This window comes from Labrus bergylta, chromosome 20, assembly GCF_963930695.1.
Source record: "Labrus bergylta chromosome 20, fLabBer1.1, whole genome shotgun sequence".
Taxonomy (NCBI): domain Eukaryota; kingdom Metazoa; phylum Chordata; class Actinopteri; order Labriformes; family Labridae; genus Labrus; species Labrus bergylta.
In genome coordinates, this window is record NC_089214.1 from 10838074 (window position 1) to 10858874 (window position 20801).

Here is a 20801-nt window from a genome sequence, read left to right on the forward strand (position 1 = left end):
GCACCACTCGGTATTCTCCGACTGTGACTTGTTTGCACATACCCTGGTGTTGAAGCCCTCGGCATTCTGGGTAATTCGGTAGAGCTGGGGGAATCGGAGCATGTTCTGCTGGCTGCACGGCCGGTCAAATATCCCCAGAGTGAACGGCGGCAGCGCAGTAAATATCTGCATCACACGCAAAATAAACACATAAGCAGCATTCTTGAATAATGGGGTTTAGGTGGACAATCAGACTGTCTGCGTTTAAAGGAATTCCTTAATGTTTAAAATGTGGAGCCGGAAGGTTTCAGCAGACAGACAGCAAAACACAAGAAAAACACACTAAGAGGAGCAGGGATAAGGAGACGAAGTAGAGCGAGATGAATGGATAGATAGGTAAAGACAGACTTTACGTCAACAGGGACGGGAGGACACAAGGGGCTGAGAAAGTGGAGAAACAGAAAAGAGTAACACAATTTAAGAAGGAGCAGTGATGGATACTCACAACGTTGTAGAGGCCTATACACCAGCGCTCAAAGAGGATCTGGCCAGAGAACCCGTTGACAAAGGCGAACCAGAGCTGGGACACAAAGAGAGGGATGAGAGGAACAAAAGCAGGGGGTACATCTGCCTTAGGGAGGGACTGATAGTAGAAACAAAGGAGACATGGCCAAATGTGCGCCTCTTTTATTCTAAATGTTTATGTGAGTATCTTATCTTAAAAATAATAAATTAATAAATCATCTCATCCATCTCAAAAGAGGTCGAACAGTGACTTTTTTCAACTTTGAACACGGCCGCTGCTAGTATAACGTTGATTGCAGTAGAACATGGAGCATTATGTACTTTGTCTACTCTAGAATACCTTTTCAGAAATCGTCATATGGAAGAAAATCAAAAATCAAACGTGTTATTCACTTCATAGTTGGTTATTTCTGTTGCTAGAGTCCAATTTTAAGGATCTGAATTTAGGGTTTTAAGGTTTTATAAATGTATTCTTTTCACATATCTTATAGAAAATAGTCTACACTCTTCTGTAGTGCGTGATCGTGATCCTAGCCTGTTGATGCTTATTATTGTGGCACTGGTTCCCCTTTGTGCGCGCTCTATGTTAGAATAATAAAAAAAGATGTCAGACTCAGAGAACTCGTTTTTTCCAGCATTGTTACAGTGATTTTTTTAGATGTAAAACGTGCGAGAATTGCAATGTCACTTCATATAGCTCAACTACATCATCTGGCAGAGAGCTATAAATTCCTCATGCAGGCTGTCGCCTGGTAACCACTCTCTGACTTCTCAGAAGTTATAATGCCAAAACACAATGTCTAAATGTGACTTTGGCCCAGGGGAACCTTCATTATCACCTCCATGCACTCGCACACACACACACACACACACACACACACACACACACACACAGAGTAGACACAGGCTGATCTGAGGGCTGATAGTGAAATGTTTTGGGCTGGTGGTGGGAGTTGTGGCATTCCTGGGTGTACAGTGAAGCGGAGCATATAGCTCAGGGTTGAGGTCAGATACACAAAAAGCACACATGACCATCCCCCTTATTCTCTCTCCACCAAGTGGACAGAGAAAGCCTCCAACCTTTGGCCTGTAGAGCCTCTGCAGGAGCCAATCATGTGAGATAATCATGGAAACACACACATTAAAACACACACACTGGTAGTGGTGTGAACGGGACAGTAGTCTCCAGGCTGTGGCTCCCATGAGGACCTGCACCTGCTGGCATCCTTAATGTCAGACAGAGTTGTAGGAGGGTTGAGCACAGCTGACAAATACCCCTCATAACAGGCAGGCCAGAGCGGCAGCGAGCCCCTTCATGAAACACACACACACACACACACACACACACACACACACACACACAAAGCTGTCGACCCTTGGAGCCAATGTCTCTGAACTGCTGATCTAAACACACGTCTTTTTCTGTGCATGTGTGTGTGTGTGTGTTGTGCAAAAGAGACAGAAAGCAGACACCAGAAGGGCACCTCGTCCATCAATGTCAGTCATGTCGACAAACAGCTGCAAAACGTCTCTGTTAATGTAACTGTGTGTGTCTTTGTGTGTGTGTGTGTGTGTGTGTGTGTGTGTGTGTGTGTGTGTGTGTGTGTGTGTGTGTGTGTGTGTGTGTGTGTGTGTGTGTGTGAGGCTCTTACCTCTATAATGTAGAGGACCACATTTTTATAGAAACAGTAGAGGATGCACTTGGTGACACGGTTGTAGCTCCACGCCCCGTGGACCAGAAGGAGCTTCTCCAGGTAGGAGAACTACCAATCAGAGAGGAGGAGAGTAGAAAAAAAAAGATTTAGTACTGTAAATAGAGGGATGATAATGAAGAAATAAGAGGAGGCCCTCTGATACAAACACTGCTAAAAATGTCTAGAAAGTTCCCCTTTTCACACATGCCCCTAATGGGGTGGAGGTGGGGGGGGGGGGGGGGGGGGGGGGGGGGGGGGGGGCGTAAAAGGACGCTTCTGAAACCACAGTTAATTGTTTACGACATACCCAAGATGGCAAATGGCGCACAAGAGTGCAGAACTAGGATGACAGGTTTTCTGGAATATAACCTGCTGTGTTTACATGTTGGCTCACCCCAACTTCTAGTGGAAGTTTAACAATGAGGCTGGCAGGAAAAAGACTGGTTGGAGTGAAGAATTCAGCCACACGCACCCCTCCCGAAAACTCTCAGGCAGATTTCAGGAGCGCAGTGCGTGTGTGAAAAGCGGCTTTAGAAAGGTAACAGAGAAAAAGGCAAGAATGTGACTAGCAGACGAGAAGGTTGAGACAAGAGGAGACACACTGATAAGATGCCCAAAGGCAAAGAGATAAACAACTCAGACGGTGAAAGTGATAGAATGTGTTGGACTCCGCGGTAATTAGAAAAGTCCTCTGGTCGCATTTCATCCCGTTCGCTTTAACGTTGGGTTGTCATGATAGGCCAAACACATGATTAACGGACTAGACTTAGAAATACGACAGAGCAATTCATTGCAATTTAAGGAGAAACTCGTTCCAACACACATGGACTGTGTAAAACATAGAAAACACAGAATAGACATAAGAACTATGAGTCTAGAGCTAGGCTAACAAGAACGTGCATATCATTCTCACATCATGATATGATCTCATGAGTCTCATTAGAATAACTAGACCTAAGTAAAAAAAAAAAAAAAAAAGTTAAAAACCAGTTACGCTGACATTATCTCAGAGCCTGTGGGGACTTCTTGTGTTCTGTGACCATCAGTGCAAAATCTGAAGATATTTAATTCAGCAATATAAAGAACAGAAAATTCCTCATGCCTAAGGAGCTGAAACGTGAGATTGTTCAAAATTAATTAATGTTCTGAATGATTAACCAACCGTCTTAATTGCCATTCTTTTCTAATGAATCCACCAGGAAGACAACATAACAGACTAATCTACCAAGCTATAATGGGAGCTACGCTGACCTGGTTGGGATATCTGTTGACTTATACAATGGAGAAATGTTGGTGTACATAGATAAGCATCCGCTGTTCGCTTAAGTGATTGATTAAATTGTTCAATTAAATACATCCAAGCTGTATTAGAAGGGCTGATACAAGATGCTGTAACTGCTAGTGACTCCTGTAAGTAGATTCTCCTTCCAGTTGTTCCCTCTCTAGGGGGGTTATAGGTCAGGATCAGCCGATTCAGTGTCTTCAAGCAAGAATCTATTATCTATTTCTAAAGCCTGTAACTGTACGTATAACCGATAACATAACTTCTAAGGGTCTCCATGCTACAGCTGCATCCCCACCTGTGCTATGGAGTAGTCAGAGGAGTTGGTGGCCTGCATGCCCTCGTTGCCACTGATCCCGACTCCGACGTGAGCCGTCTGGATCATGCCCACATCGTTGGCGCCGTCGCCTATCGCCAGCGTGATGGCCTTGACGTGCTTCTTCACCATATCCACAATCTCTGACTTCTGCAGCGGAGAGACTCTGCAGAGACGGTACCAAAAAAAAAAGAAGAGAGTTAAGAGATGGTTGGTTGATAAAAAAAAAAAAAAAAGCTGTTTGTAAGCAGAAGGAAATTAGAGGTGGGGACGTTAGAAGATTAGAAAGCTGTGAGAAAGAAGAAAAACACCAAAGTTAAAAGTAATAAAATGCATGAGCAATTTGGAAAGGAGAATAAGAGAGGGAAACTGTTAAAATGGAAAAAGAAAGAAACACACACACACACACACACACACACACACACACACACACACACACACACACACACACACACACACACACACACACACACACACACACACACACACACACACACACACACACACACACACACACACACACTCTTGCAGACTTGTGTTTACTGCTCCTCACTGGATATGAGGAAACAATGATTCACTGTTCTGCTAATAAGATGCTGGGTAGGTAACGTTTGATGTGGTAATATAAGTGTGTGTATGCACTTATACCCGTGTGTGTGTGTGTGCGTGTGTGTGTGTGTGTGTGTGTGTGTGTGTGTGTGTGTGTGTGTGTGTGTTCAGGGACCTTCCAGTGTTACTCCACCCTCTTGACCTGTATCACTGATCCCCCTGCTCATAACCAGTTCTGTCTCTTCACTGACAATGGAGGACCCATGGAGGCTCCGTTACACACACTTCCCTCAGGGGCATCGAGAGACAATAGTGAGATGTTATACTGTATTCACTAAAGTACTGTGGACATATTTTTGTTCACTTTATGGTCCTTTATGTTAAACCAGCTTTGCACAGTGCTCTATGTTGTATTGGTTTTAAGTTTGGCTTTAAAAAAGAGATTTTGAAATGGCTGTTTTCCCCCCACATAAAGACGCTATGGTGCAGGGAGAAAAAAATCAAAAACAGGAAATGGTCTTTCAATGTTGGGTTTGCTTCGTCAAAAGATTACAAATTTAAACACAATGACTCGCTGAATTTGAAGAACGAATCGCATCATTTTACATTTTTGAAATTCCATTATTTTGCATTTACAAAAAAGGTTTTTGTCAGGCTTTTATTTTGAATGTTTGTACTATCTTAAGCTGAGGGCACTTTACTTCCTGTTTGAAGTCGAACCTGCTTTTTTTCTTTTAAAGATAAGGTAAAGAACTTCTGGTAGTTAGAGGGTTACAACATTGACTTAACTACTGAAAAAGGAACTGGTTAAGGATCAAAAAGTAAATGAAAACAGCTAAAAGGTAAAAAAAAGTAAAAAGTTCTGATGTCACGAGGGGATATTACCTTCAAATAATGTGATTTAAAAAAATGAATGGATTCCTTTCAGACCTTAATTGATCTGAATTAACACGTTAATACTGACAGCCCTACTAAGAATATATTGATTTTCTACATTTTACAGTAACATTCAGTTTGCTTCGAAATGCTCTTCTTAACGGGACAAGTTTTGAGAAAAACTTTGATTTTGGGTGGAATGGCTAATTGCAGGTCGTCTGTGCCATATTGGCCAATGAGTGGATGCTCTGGAGCTTAGTGTGGTCTCACATGGTCTTCCTTATCAGAGGATAAATTCATTGGATGTCATAAAAACGTCCCCTTTTTAAACGTTACGCATATGTTGCTTTAAAAACTGAACTCTAAAGATCATTCATCACATTGGAAACAGAAACACAGGTCTGTCAAGTTGCTATAACGGAACATCTGATCGGATCATGACGCTAATTTTGTGAAGCACTGACAAGTAAAGGAGAGGGCTCTTTTCATTTGACATCATCCGGTGTTTCACATGAATTTGGCTACTAGTCTTTTATTTGTGAAGTTATTCCAAGTTTTTTTTTAAAGAGAGACACATCAGAGAATGATAATTCAGGAGCTGCAGGATCTCATGTTGAGCCTGAGTGAGAAAAATTAGAGCCATCTACCCTAAGTTTGTTAGTGTTTTTTAGAAGCTGAATTCTGAACCGTGACCAGCCTTTAATTTGTTTTCATCGCTTCTTTCAAAACATGCTTTGTATGAGGAGGCGTTCCTTGAGCCTGTGAGTCACAAGCTGAACAGCTTAAGTGAGTCGCCCTCTTACTACCTGCAATCTGAAAAGAGAAAACAAATGTATCTACAAAGGAGGAGACATGGAGAAAACTGATACAGGGATCTAACAAAGCCTCTTTTAATTCCTCCAGTACAGGACTTCCACATTTAGTGCTTTATGTACAGTATGACACCAAAACACTTCACAGTATTTTGGGATAGGATAGTTGAGGTTGTTATATAAAATTAAGTACTTTGAGTCACTTTGACAATAACATGTTTCTGTGCTTGGGTCGAGTACAGAGTTTTCTTAAATCCTCTCCATGCTCCCCAGAGCTCTGATAATGATATTACAAAAATCTAATTATGTGCAGCTGCATGAGCCATCACATGAATACGGAAAACAATATGATGCTTTGATAAAGATATGACAAAATGAAATTATGAGCAGATGTATTACCCTTCACACACACACACACACACACACACACACACACACACACACACACACACACGCGTACACACAGACACATTGAGTTGGAGCCCACAGGTCATAAAGATGGTCTATCGTCTATGAATATGTAGGAGGGAAAATGTCCTGTTCAGGTTGAAATCACAGAGCTGGGTGGTCCGCTTAGTATTCATACAGAGGTGTGTCCAAATACACACAATTTACACACATGCAAAAACACACTTCCTGCCCCCCTCGCCTGTATTTCCAGGGGGAAACCTCAGAGAGAGTGTTGGCCTGTGTAGTTGTTGCTGAATTATGGGATCAGCCTCTGCTCTTTGTTTCTCCTGTTACAGCGTCTGAAGTGAGTGTGTGTGTGTGCGTTCGTCTGCCTCTGACCACAAATCTCTCTATATCGCTGTCTCTCTGTCTTACTCTACCTTTCCTCTACACAAACCCCAGACACTGTCAGCAGTGTTTAAAGTGGCGCTGGAGAGATGAAAGGCTCCCAGTGCTCTTCATGGTGGAGCTGAGCAGAAAATGAGCTGCCTCTAAGTCCTCCGATAAACAAACCGCAGTGAAATAAGGAAGCCGTGCGTACGTGTGCAGCCTGAGAAACCCTCACACGCGTTCTCAAACTGTCAACTTTCACACACATGCTGTACAGTCCATAAGACAGTTTATCCCAGACCCCTACACACATCATCTACTGACATAGCTGCATGCCACATTATATGCCAATGGGCCAATACCGGCCAATACCAATGTTCAACTGGTGCAGCACTAATAATAAACATCTTAAGAATATAATAAACTGCGTACGAACTAGCTGTTTATACAACATGCTCAAACTGGCCTTATCAAAGACAAAGTTGGCAAATCATTGTATAAATAAAAGTTTTGCCGGTCCTTCAAGGGGAACAAACGCGCTGTAGACAAGCAAACTTGACTAACTCACCCATAGAGAAGCAGTACCGGTATGTGTCGAGATATGATAATAGGACCCTGATGGTGACCTGTCACTAAAGTCCACATCCCCTTTTTTTTGGAAAATGTTCTCAAATTGGCCAAATGTTGGCTTTAAATCCGAAACTAACAACAAAGTGGACCTTACATGTGATGCAAACTACTTTTGTTTCATGGACACATGGACCAATACGGGTCTGTAAGAAAAGTCTTAAGATACCCAGCCTTAACAATGGTAGTGAGATAGAGAAATGGACGAGGTACAGAGAGAGAGAGAGAGAGAGAGAGAGAGAGAGAAAGAGAAAGAGAGAGAGAGAGAGAGAGAGAGAGAGAGAGAGAGAGAAAAGGATGGGGTGAAGGATGGAAGTAAGAAAGCTGGAGGCTGTAGCGAGGCCTGTGAGACCTGAGTCCGGATATGGGCTGGCTATGCAAGGGAGAGTCAATTACTTCCCTGCTGGTTGCACACACACACACACACACACACACACACACACACACACACACACACACACACACACTCACATACGCACACATGGGCAAACAAAAGACGAGTGGAAACACTTTAGTTAAACATCACAGCTGGCGTTGAATGAAACATGACCAAAAATGGGTTCATGCAGTAAACATTCAATGAACAGAGTGAATGAATGGAAATGTAGAATAGCTATGGGTGTGTGTGCGTGTGCGTGTGTGTGTGTGTGTGTTGGTGCCCATCCAGAGGTACCAGCAGTAAATGAGTCATGGCTTTGACATTTCCATGCAGCGTAGTGTATCACATTACTCCTCCTGCTGTGCAGCGAGACATGCTTTTATCATTCTGGTTCATTTGCTGACCGAGGGCAACAGACAACCTTTACACACACACACACACACACACACACACACACACACACACACACACACACACACACACACACACACACACACACACACACACACACACACACACACACACACACACACACACACACACACACACACACACACACACACACACACACACACACAACACACACAACACACACACACACACACACAAGCAGGTATGCAGACCTGCACGTGCATACACAAACTGACAATGTTCTCTGTCTTTTATGCACATAAAAACACTGAGAACTTCTCTGTGACTGATTAAGATTTTGGGGAGCCGGATCGCTTAGCAGTTATGTCGTGCACCCCGTGTACAGAAGCTCTAGTCCACGTTGCAGCAGCTGTGGGTTCGAATCTGACCTCGGCCCTTTGCCGTATGTCATCCCCCCTACTCTCTTTTCCCAACATCTCCTATGTCTCTTCAGCTGTCCTATCTAATAAAGGCAAAACTGGCGCAAAAAAAAATATCTTTGAAAAAAACAGTGTCTGTTTTTTTTTCCTCTTTCTATTACGTATGCGCTTAAGGCCAAAAACATAGATATTCAACCGCAAAGACCTCTTTGTACACAGGTGTTTTCACACTTACGCAAATAATCCTGTGTATCTGTCAATATGTTTTTGATTACAGGATGTTTGCCACTTTTCTAGACTTCCATTTGACTTCTTCTTTTATAGGAAATAGGCATTTCGCCTTCCCATCGTTCAATGAAATTAAATGTCGTCATAGACAACCAAGACAAATTGTCAATTTCTTTTCAAGATTCTGCTGCGCACAAAGTACAGCGCTGACTTTTCAAACTTTTTCAGGCTTTTCAGGCCTGCACAGATTCTTTATAAATAACTCTAGCCTATGCTTTTGTGTGTGTGTGTGTGTGTGTGTGTGTGTGTAGTATGAATTATCTTTCCTACCGGCAGCAGATGACAGCTTTGCATGACAACGCCAAGTCCAGGAAGGCCTGGCGAAGCTCGAAGGACAGCGCGTATTTCAGCGTCTGACCATCGATGATCAGCGCCAGCTCATTTTCCTTCCTGAGGGAGTCGCCTAGGGATGAGCAGTGGGCTGTCAAGGTGGCGCGAGTAGCCTGTAAGGAGACAAGGACAGAGAAGAGGGTTTGGGGTTTTTTGTATTTTTAGAGAGGAGCACAGTTTTTATGAACTCAGCTTCAGAGACTGGTGAGAGATGGTTTCACACATAATCACCACGCTTTTAAAGTTTTATCGACTACATTTCCTCTCCAGTCAGCAACACAAACACACCACCCACCCCGAAAGAGAAACCCTAACCTCAACCCTAAAACCTCACCACTATGTACCAGCATCCCCACCATCTTAAATCCTCTTCTGTATTCATATCAATCATAACCTTTAATATCACCTAAAAAATAATCTTCTATTTATGAAATCTGGCAGCAGCGCTTCTACGTAACCACAAATTGAGGTTTTATGTTTTTTTTGTGGAGATATTGTGGCTTCACAAAGTGGTGAAAAATACAAATCTCACACACACATCAAAACACTTAAACCAATTTGTTGAAAGGTCAAAACCACTGGTGGTAAATGGAAGACATGTGCTGCTGGTTGCACAGGCTGCTTTCATCTCCGGAAAGAATTTGCCTCTGTGTACACTAAACAATTAAGAATGCCAATATAAAGTGCACTGTTGTTCTAGACGCTGATGCTACGAGGTCCCGGAGGCATGTTGAAGACCTAAATCTATACTTCAAAAGGGAACAACGCACCACAGAGGCTGACAGACAAACTGGAGGAAAGAGAGGCAAAGAGGATGAGCTTGACTGGTGTGGTGGTGGTTGTGAGGTGAAATGAATCTTTTATTTCTGACAGCAAAGTGTGTGTGTGTGTGTGTGTGTGTGTGTGTGTGTGTGTGTGTGTGTGTGTGTGTGTGTGTGTGTGTGTGTGTGTGTGTGTGTGTGTGTGTGTGTGCTTGTGTTTGTGAAAATACCAGCTTGCCTGTAGGCCAGTAGTTTAGGGCAGTTTTTGATGGTGCTCTTGATAATAGAGGAACAGGGATTAATAGAGAAAATAAACATCCCACTGGGTTGTAATGAACACCATGTGGAGGAGCAGGCACGCTACAAGCTCCCAGCCTGAACCGCACACACACATACGCACATGCACGCACACACCTGACATCCTCATTTCCGATAAATACAAGTTTGATTTCCATGGGATGCCATTTTGACTCATAGCATTTAAATGGTCTAATAACGAGGCTCAATGTTTTTGCCTTGTGTGGCCCATTTAAACCTTTTGTATAGCGAGCAGAAGTTTTGTTAATCATTCAGTTAAAATAAATGCAAAACATAAAAACGACTCCTTTTAGCTCTTAACAATGAAATGAAAGGTGAAAGTAATGTCAAATGGTGTAGCAAAAGAGCTCGCCGTCTGTCTGTCTAAGGACAATTTGGAAGTTGTCCAAGTGGAATGCAGTGTATACAAATAATAAACAAGGAATGACGCAAGATTGAAATGGCCTGTGGTGGGACGTGTTTGTAGAAATATGGGCAGTACAACTAAACACAAACCAGTCGTCTACACAAAGAGCACAAACATTTGACCATCAGACCCGATAAGAGTCCGCTGACCCCTCTGTCCACAGATTAGCATGTGCAAAAGACAACACACAGCAAACACACAATCACATATGCATGTAAGCAACACAATCATGAACAATGCAGTCGCTCTTCTTGTAGCGATGCACACATGTGTCCCTCCTCTTCTCAAAAATTCCTGCTCTTGTTTTTTCAGCCTGAGGCTGTGTGTTTTTCTTTGTAAGCCGGAATTCCTGTTTGCATTCACCTTTTTCCCCCAAACAGGCGAAAGGAAAACAAAAACATAATGAAGGGATTAAAGGAGATTACAGGTTGTCAAGAGTTCTGAAAGTCAAAGTGTCTACATGTGTGTGTAATGTACATTGTGTTTTTATAGAGGAGCGAAACATGTGTGTGCATGTTACGAGTGTCTGTTTGTGCACTGGGATTGTGTGTATGTGTGAATGGAGTTGTGAGTGTGCAAGAAGAGAATCACAGTTCTTCTTTCAGCTTGTCCTCTCCTCATCACAGAGGAATGGACACGGAGACCTCAGCAGCATTACACAAAGTAAACAGCACATCAATGGAAGAAGACTGCAGAAATATACTGAGACGTGTGTGAGATGGTGGATGTTTGTGCTCTGATTCTCGCGCAGCAATCAGGGCTTAATCCTGTGCATGTTTGAATTAAGTCACGTCTTGTTTGATAGTTGTGCAATAATGACTATTGTACAAAGCCATGATACAATTATTGAATTGCTGGTGCCAAATATCCATGATTTCATTTAGAAATATGGCACTCAGGTTTCCTTTTGGCTATTTGACTGACCGCGTCATTACCTTAATACCTTATCATGTGCTTATAAATCTTAAAGTGGCCGGAAAAGAAGCTGATGGATGGATAAAAAGAAGAAGAAAGCGTAATAATGTCAGAAAGCGGTGAAAAAGAATGAAGAAAGCAGGATAAGGGGTGAAACTGACAAAAATTGCAGAGAATAAATACATGAATCCTGGCTTCACGTCGTGATGGATCATTTTAGGATCGTCTTGAAATCGATCGGTTAGTCAGTAGTTGAATCTTGATGTTATCATTATGGTATTGCGCATTGTATTGCATCGATTGTATTGCATCCTATTGTACCATTAGATACCCTGCAGTTCCTAACCCTCTAAGGTACAACATCTAGTTAGCTTTAGAGCTAACTGTCTGGCAGCATCTTATCAAAATGAATCAAGTGCAGACATAACTGCATACTTACTGAGAACAAATTACAGCGACTAAAGATGACAAGAAACAGATCCCCGAAAGGTCTGGTATGATTTTTTTTTCACATGACTCCAAAAGAGAACAAACACAAGACCAAAGAAAAAAATCGTATGTAACTTTCCGCTCTCTCGTGCTAAATTAAGTTGCTATTTCTGGAGATCGGAGAGGGGGGAAAAAAAATGCTTTATTCTTTGATTGCACAAGTTGCAATTTGACAAATCTCATCAGCAAGCATTCTTAGGTTCCAAGCTAAATGTTTACTTTTCATGTGCATCTGAGCTCAGAGAGAACGGAAACACTCAAACACAAACACAAACACCCAAACTTGGTAAAGCGTGTTCACAGGCCCTTCTGCATGGAATTTTATCAGGTTTATATTTAGATCACAAAACGGGCAGGACACGAAGGCAGTTTGAGATATCACAGGTCCCCTTCCTCCCATTGCTCCCACAGTTATCTATAAATACATCGATATATATTTATATATGAACACAGCAAGGATGGGGAAAGTCCAAAGTAGATCCGTTCCAGGCCACCCTCTCCTTTCAGAGAGAGCTCGATCACATGTGGCATTAAGACGAATGTACATGGGTAGGTTATAATATAAACAGAAATGCACTAAGCAAGATAAATGGGAGACGGTACAAAGAAAAGAAGCCGACAGAGAACATGGAGTGCGAGTAAACTGGACCAGTCGGAAAAAGAACGAGCGAGAGAGCTGCTGAGTGAAGTGAAGGCGGAGGGAAAGACATGCTCACAACTGAAGTGCAGAATCTGTCACCAGTGAGATTTAATATACCGTTTAAGTATCAGACTGTGCATCTGTGCAAACACCCACATCCTCTGCTGCCGGAGACAAAAACATACATACACACACACACACACACACACACACACACACACACACACACACACACACACACACACACACACACACACACACACACACACACACAGATGCACACACACACACATAGACACACATGCACATAGACACGCCCCCCCCCGGCCAATAAAACAAAAAGCAGACACACATATGGACTCTAACTGTTGGATAAATTGAAAAATTCCAGAACAATAGAGCATGAAAGTTGAGGCGCTATAATTGTGTCTGTGTGTGTGTGTGTGTGTGTGTGTGTGTGTGTGTGTGTGTGTGTGTGTGTGTGTGTGTGTGTGTGTGTGTGTGTGTGTGTGTGTGTGTGTGTGTGTGTGTGTGTGTGCATAAAGATGATTAATGAGGAGAGGAAAGATGTTGTTTGTTTAAGAGTTGTACTGCGGGCAGTGTGACCAGAAGAGGGGGATTGTGGGAAAGTTAGTTGTAATGTATATTCAGAACTATCAAGCTGATGAGGGTGATCATGTGCCACTCCATGGAGGTTAAACACAGTGTGTCTTTGTGTGAGTGTGTGTGTGTGTGTGTGTGTGTGTGTGTGTTAGTGTGAAAGACGGATCCATATACAGACGTAAGAGTCTGATAAAGAGGATTATTTCAAACATTGTGTGTGTCCTGCAGCGTTACCTAAACAAGAACGCAGACAGGGCAGAGATTTGTGCCGGTCTGTGTGTGGCATGTGACAGATGGCGCTTGTCGCAGCTTCAGCGGTCGCAAACCGTTTACCCAGGAGGCATTGCTCACAGGGTTTGTTTTGATGAGGAGGCGCACCAAAAGGAGATCGCGTTACCACTCACTCAACGCCCTCACATGGCTCCGTCTAGTGTCCCCCCTTTTCCGCTCCCCCTTCTTCTCTCTCTATCCAGATTGTCTATCTCAAACATGAAAAACAATAAACACTCCCCCTGCTTTAGCTCACAAACAAACCCCTGCACATAAACACACACATTTTACAGCTTGTTCCTGCTCTTCTCTAGCGCACACACATTGTTCCTGTCCACACCACAGTGGCTGTGAAATCTCTTCCTATGCAAAGACAGGGTGCTGACAGAGGTGGAGGTAGCTGCGTGAAGGAGTTATGGAGAGGAGAATGAACTTGGTCAGGGAGGGAGGGAGGGAGGGAGGGAGGGGGGGAGGGTTGATCTGCTGGTAAAACCGGTGAATGTAGGATCCGGCCAAAAGATCAGCGTTCAGCGCTGCTAAGAGACAGAAAGGATGCGATACCGAGAGTTATGGTGGGGAGCGTCTTAAAAATGGGGTCATTAGGTCAACCTGGAGGTGAGATTTCGATAAGCAGTCTCTGTTTTGGCTCACATGCAGGTTAAACTTTCAAACAGGCCGTCATACATAAGGAAGCTGCGCCAGCGGGAGTTATTTTAAGTGAGAGATAAGTGCAGCTGTGAAGGCAGGGTCGCTTTCATCAGCACTGACGAACCAGACTCAAGCAGACTTCTGGGAAGTTGTTGGGATTGACAGGCGTGACTGTGACACCACGTGCAAACACAGACATGCCACAGTCATACATGAGAGAGAGAGAATGTTTCTTACGTCTATAGGATCACTCCACATTATCATCTGGATGTCGTTATTGTATTTTGTATCAAAGAGGATGTGAATCTGCATCCATTACCCCCTGTTTATTTATATGTAGTTACAGTGCAGCAGTTTGTCTATTCTTTCTTAAGCTGGTTCAGCAGGATTAACTCTCACTGAAACATGTGCACTTCTCTTAAGCATATTGTAGATTGTTGAATCCACTCATGTCTAACGTCATCAAAACTTCCGATACTTGAATCCTTTTCAATACCACGTGTTTAAAAAGAATACAATCTCCTTCATTTTCATGATTAATGGTATGGAAAAGTATAAAAGCTTTAAAAAAACACACTACAGATCTTCAGTCATATCTTGAGACATAAAGAGAGAGAGCTCTGTCTAAACTGTACAAATACATTGGCAACCATTTGGTACCAAAATGTTGCCAATGTATTTGTGTCATTTATAGAAAGTGTGCAGGAGTTTGCCTGTAATTTTTGGTCATTTTAAAACAAGAGATTTCCCAACCACGGGTGCCAAAAGGACTTGTATTTTTGTTGCCATGGTATCAAAACAGTTCTTGATATTAACCGTCTTTTTCAACCTTTCTGTCTCTGAGCGCCTCATAGAAAGGTGTCAGTGCAACCACTTTACTAAATACCCTGTAAGTGTTGAAACATATTGAATCCAAAGACTTCAACAGTAACAACACCTTTCCTGGAGCAGGAACACAATCACAATCGAGCTCAAGGACGAATCAGAACAGTGAGTGTTTGCCAAAACGGTGTAATGAGGCCAAAGTTTCTGAAAGTTGGATTCCAGAGTTTTCCTTTAAGTAGCTGCTGGAATATTCTGAATGGAAAATCTTAGTCAGCATTTTGCATTGGGAATGTGGTTTTAGCACCACATTTACAAATTTAGAATAATTGTAGTGATAGTGAGAGTTATGTTAATTCTGTAGTGTCTTTCCGCTCTAAATATGAGGTTGATTTTGTTATAGTCAAAGGACTGATCTGTGAGTTTGTAAACTTTTCACATGATCGTGTCGTCAGGAGAATGTGATGTTTATACAAGAAGCTTCACCTTTAGACAGCACCTTTCAACAAAGGCGTAAATCCCTCAAATCCTGCCTCATCACGAGGCATTCAAACGGCACAAGGGCCTTTTATCACTCTGGACATATTTCTAATGAAGAGGTTTAGAAGTTTTTTCTTTTCAGACGTGTAGGTGCAAAGGTGATGTTCAAACCTTATCACAACAAGACGTTTGCCTCATCTGTTCCAACAACCAGAATATTTCCCAATGAAGACAAGTGATGCTTTTATGACAAATCTCAACAGGCAGTTTCATCCAAGGAAAAGATTACAAAAACAACTTTTTTATATATATATTACGTAAATGGCCAAATGTTCAGCCTCTGACCCTGACTTTATTGACCAGACAGCGATGAGAGTGGAAACAGTTTACTGTAAGAGTACACTGTAAGATGATAACAAAATCATCTGAAATTATATTAAAATTGATCCACTTCGATTGCTAACTGTCTTGTATTTCACCCTCTTGCACTAATTGCAAATGCAATTCTCAGGCAAGTATCGTTAATACCCTGACATTAAATGTGCACCCTGTGAAACTCAATTTGCACAGCGTCTAAGTGGCCTTGCACGCTGTCTGGCTTTTCACCAGCGTTTAATATATAAGTCTGGAAGCTTACAGACCTAACTACGCTGCATGTGAATACTAAATATTTATTTTACTCGATGTTGGCATCATATGGGAAAGCAAACTAATTATAGGTGAGAAGTTGCTCAATTACATTTTAAATCATGACAAACATTAAAATCCTTTCACACAGGACGCCAACAAGACGCAACGTTAACCACACAGAGGTTTCTTATGCCATCACGCTGCCATCATGCTGTAGAGACTATAAAATCCATGTAAAAACACCCACCATCTGCAAAGAGACTCAGGGCACACTCACACTAGGCGAAGTCGCCCAGTGAAGTGCTGAAGCATGATTGTCGCCCCCCCTCCCCCGTTCCCCTGCTGGTCTGCTCTCACACTGCTCCAGGACTAACCGGGCCTGAGCACGCTTACCTCTTGTACATAACGTCGTAATACAACAACATGCATGGCTTTACTTGATAATGAAGCGTGCTTAGTTTACAAGACAGGCGGACTCAAAAAATAAAAAAAGGGACAGGTTGTCAAATGTATTAGAGAACATGAAAGCTACTTTACTTTACTTTTTTTCCAGGTACAGTCAGAAAACTGCAAGATTTCTCTATAATGGAAGGCTGTCCATGTTTCATGCCCGTGCTTGTGCTCATACATGAGCAACTGTGCCGGGCTGAAGCACACCTCTTCCAACAAGGGCAAGAGCCAATGAAGTGAACTGTGCATGAGCACGGAACGGAGCACTCGCACCAGACAAACGAACTGGACTTTGAGGGCCAAGCGTGCTTGGGCACGGTACGGACCGACTAGTGTGAGTGGACACACGAAAATAAATGTAAATACATGTATCTGCATTAGGTTTAACATTTGCTTTGGGCCTACAAATGCTTCCCTCACACACAAATACACACATACTCAAACACACAGTTCCTACATTCAACATTTATGAGGAATAACAAGAAAACATCAAGTAATGTGAATGCTGAACTGTTCTTTATGCGTTACATTAACACCCACTGGACTTTAAAAATGTCTCTTCCTTACATGCACTCTGAGTAGTTACACACACTAAGATATTTTTTTTCTCATAGTCCACTGCACAGCTCCCACATTACACCTTTGGTACATTTTGTGTTTTTTATTTTTATCTTTATTTTTTATATTTTTAATTTTTAAATTCTATTTTATATATTGTAATAGCTTCTTATACTGTATTATTTAAGTTGTTGCTTTTTCTGCTTTATTTCCTTGTTAATTGTTAAGCACCAATACACCAAGTCAAATTCCTTGTATGTGTAAATGTACTTTCTGATTCTGATTCTGATTCTGAATAAATAATCTTCCTCGGCCCACATACAAACAACCTCTGTAAAAGTGAACAAGCACAGCATAGAGTGTGTGTGTGTGTGTGTAAATGTGTGAAAGACAGACAGACACATGACAGTAATCAAGCCACTTAAGTTAAGCAGTCACACATGAAGCCTGAACGCCAAGAGCTCGTAACTTGTGTAGAAAATCGAATCTCGGGATAAAGAATGTCTCAGATCTCCGTCTGACCTGAACATGTTGACACGCTGCTGGCATTTAGCTGGACATGTGTTGTATAAAGACACGTACATAGTGTAAGAAATGCGTATTCTGGTACTGTAAGTGAATGTGGTTAAAGAGAGGGGAAGCAGTGATAGTTAAGCGCTTGTCTCTTTTCATCCCTTTCTCCAAAGGGACACCAGAGACTTTAATTACCTGCACCTGTGAGCACACAAAGAGCCCCACCCACCAATCTGGCTGTGGACCACACCCTAGTTCCCACGGTAACCTACCTTAAAACCCCTTTTCACACAATCCCACTTCCTCCTTGCCACACACACACACACATAAAAAGTCCCGATACTGTACGACGTATGAGCTAAGATCAGCAAGCGGAAGAAGAGGATAGCCTACTCACATCCAGAGAGTCCTCGTTGACGATGATGAGGGACATGCCGTGTGAAATCAGACGACAGGAGTAACCTGAGAAACAGAAACACATAAAGGATGGAGGAGAGTGGGGGAAGGGAGAAGGATTAGATGTACTCAAACCCAAAACACAGGTGAAACAGTGCTCTCATGTTTGAGTGGATTTTGCTAAATCCTGCTCCATTCACACACACGGCTATCTGACTCCAGTCTTCGCTATCGGCCTCCAGCTATCATCGTATCTCTTTTGTAATCTGCTGTGCGGAATTCATCTAGACTATCAGCAAAACGGCTAACTCACAACTGCTCTAAATATATATCATTCTATATGCTAAGACTTTTAATTTTTTCAATACCACAGGACACAATCTGTAGTAAAACAAAAAAACAAGAAATGACACAACATTTTTCTTGTATTTTTGTTGACTTGGTATCGAAAAGAGATCAATATTTTAGTTTATATTACAATGTTATCAAAGTTTAAAGCTCTGGTATAGTGTTAACTCGACTTGATAGATCTGTAAAGCTGTGTGACTAAAAATACTTTTTGTTACACACAGACCAAGAAGATTCCTTTCGACGAAAATTAGACGCAGACGTCTCTTATGTGTTGTTTAAGTCTGGTTTAGTGGATTTCTGCCATAATCTTCCTCCAGAGCTGCCGAGACAACCCTAACGCACCAGTGTCATTACTGTGCAATTTGAAGCGCCTTCTCTCCTGCGTACTCTGCATACTTACTTGGAGAGCGGAGACATGTCTGGCATTTCCTAGCCAAAATAATGCCTGCTCTTTTTCTGGCCTTAACTTAATAAACTCCACAATAGACAGAGTGCCCAGCTCTGCTGAACATGAGGCTTCAGTGACAGGGGGGCTTTCCCGCACTATCACTGGCTCATCAGCTGCTCCCACTTTCTATCCGAACTGTCCTCCCTGGGACTTCATACGCTTTCGAAAAGCCCTCTTACCTATGTTGATGGCGGTCTCCTGCTTGTCTCCAGTGAGGACCCAGATCTTGATGTCCGCCCTCATCAGAGTGGCGATGGTCTCTGGCACGCCGGCCTGCAGACGGTCCTCTATGGCTGTGGCGCCCAGCAGCAGTAGATTCTGTTTGTGGAAGAGAAGAGTGTGACACATGAAGAGACAGAAATAATCAGATCGAAGATCAAGAAGGAGAAGAACAGGTTCACGTCTCATATCTAGGCAAGAAAATCTGCCAAATATCAACAGCCTTAATGTGAAGGCTCTTTTATCTCCAGGGAACATCATCCATATTTCATTTAGGGATGAGAATGACGCCAGCTCAGCTCAGTTCATTTGCTCATTTTTGGACCTCTGTACCAACTCTGTGTCTTCGTGCCAAGAGGTAACCCATTACCCGTCCCCCCTCCCCCCGTCCCCCCGTCCCCTTTGCTTTAATTTGTTCAGCATTTAAATGCATGTGTACCCTCATTAGACACACTTGGATGCACACACACACAAACACTCGCACGGAAACACAAGTTAACACTACTGTGTTGTTGACTCCAGTTTTATGGGGCTTTTGGCAGGCTGGTGCAGGTAATTACCCCTGTGGTCTGCAAGTCTGAGTCCCCCTCCTCCATCTCCTCCTGCTTCCTCTTCTTTCCTCTTCACTTACTTTTCTCACCTCGTCTCACTCCGCTAAATCCTTGACTTTCCCGCCCATCAGTTAAACTGTCATCAGCCTACCCTCTGAGCTGATGATGAACGCTCCTTCACTGCCCTCATCCATCCAACCAGTACAGCGTTTACATGACGGTTTACTTCAAACCATCTTTATTCTTCATCACACAAAAAAAAAAGGCAGACACCTTTAAGGGAATCTAAGTGTGTGAGTAATGAACTGAAGGAACCCTGTTTCTTCTTGTGTGGGACTCAATAGAACCACTCTGCCCCCTGCTGGCAAATGACGTGTACTTGTGAGAGAGGAATACTTGTAAGTTCACGTAGGTATCTGCCTTGAAGTTTCTGAATACTTCAATTCATTGTCTTGCTCCTGTTCATCTCTTACAATAAGCTCGTTAGACTTTCAGGCACCTTGTTTGTGCCGTCACATGTCACATAAGGTTGGAGGTCACAAATACACGTTAGTACAATGAAGGGATATATTGTGATTACCTTTTCCAGTAGTTCATAGCACTCCTCTAGTTTCTGAGCGCGGTCTTTGAGCACAGTGCTGACACGATTGTATTCCTTCAGCCACTCCTGGTAGGCGCCTTCCTCCAGGTCCACATAGGCAAAACATAAAGTCCTCAGGCCTGGAAGGAGGGGAGGAAGACAAGACGATAAACTACTGTGAGCATGGCGCCGGAGTAAATCCCTTTTTTTCTTTTTCTTTTTTAATGGGATAAAGTTTTCTTTCCATTGGAAAAATCAGAACCAGAAACCTTTTAAAAGTCTCATGACCATTACTTGACAAATCTAAATTCAGATTGAAGTCTTCTGATGAAATAAACAAATCCTGCCTCATTCTTCACCATTTAAGAATTGCTTCCCTGTTAGTTCAATGACTCTCATATCTGTACAACTATTGATTGTATATGTATATGTTACTGCTTTAGCTTGAAGATGGAATTCTGTCTTCTTGAGTCGAGTAGAGTTGCAACCTTTTTATCTTGTTTAATACACTTGCATTCAAAAATA

At 42.5% G+C, this 20801-nt stretch overlaps 1 protein-coding gene across 9 annotated transcripts in view; it reads right to left on the reverse strand.

Moving 5' to 3' along the window:
* Window positions 1-20801, reverse strand: part of atp8a2 (ATPase phospholipid transporting 8A2) — a 50612-nt gene that overhangs the window by 11155 nt on the left and 18656 nt on the right. For all 9 annotated transcript variants that reach the window (XR_010664874.1, XM_065949105.1, XM_065949104.1 and 6 more), the window contains 8 exons: window positions 20277-20416; window positions 19106-19244; window positions 18129-18193; window positions 9169-9341; window positions 3779-3962; window positions 2157-2267; window positions 485-559; window positions 43-165 (listed from right to left, as the gene is read on the reverse strand). Coding sequence is in view for 8 of the 9 variants with exons in the window: in XM_065949105.1 (XP_065805177.1) it covers window positions 43-165; window positions 485-559; window positions 2157-2267; window positions 3779-3962; window positions 9169-9341; window positions 18129-18193; window positions 19106-19244; window positions 20277-20416 (1010 nt within the window). In the remaining variant the exon portion in view is untranslated. The remainder of the gene's footprint in view (window positions 1-42; window positions 166-484; window positions 560-2156; window positions 2268-3778; window positions 3963-9168; window positions 9342-18128; window positions 18194-19105; window positions 19245-20276; window positions 20417-20801) is intronic.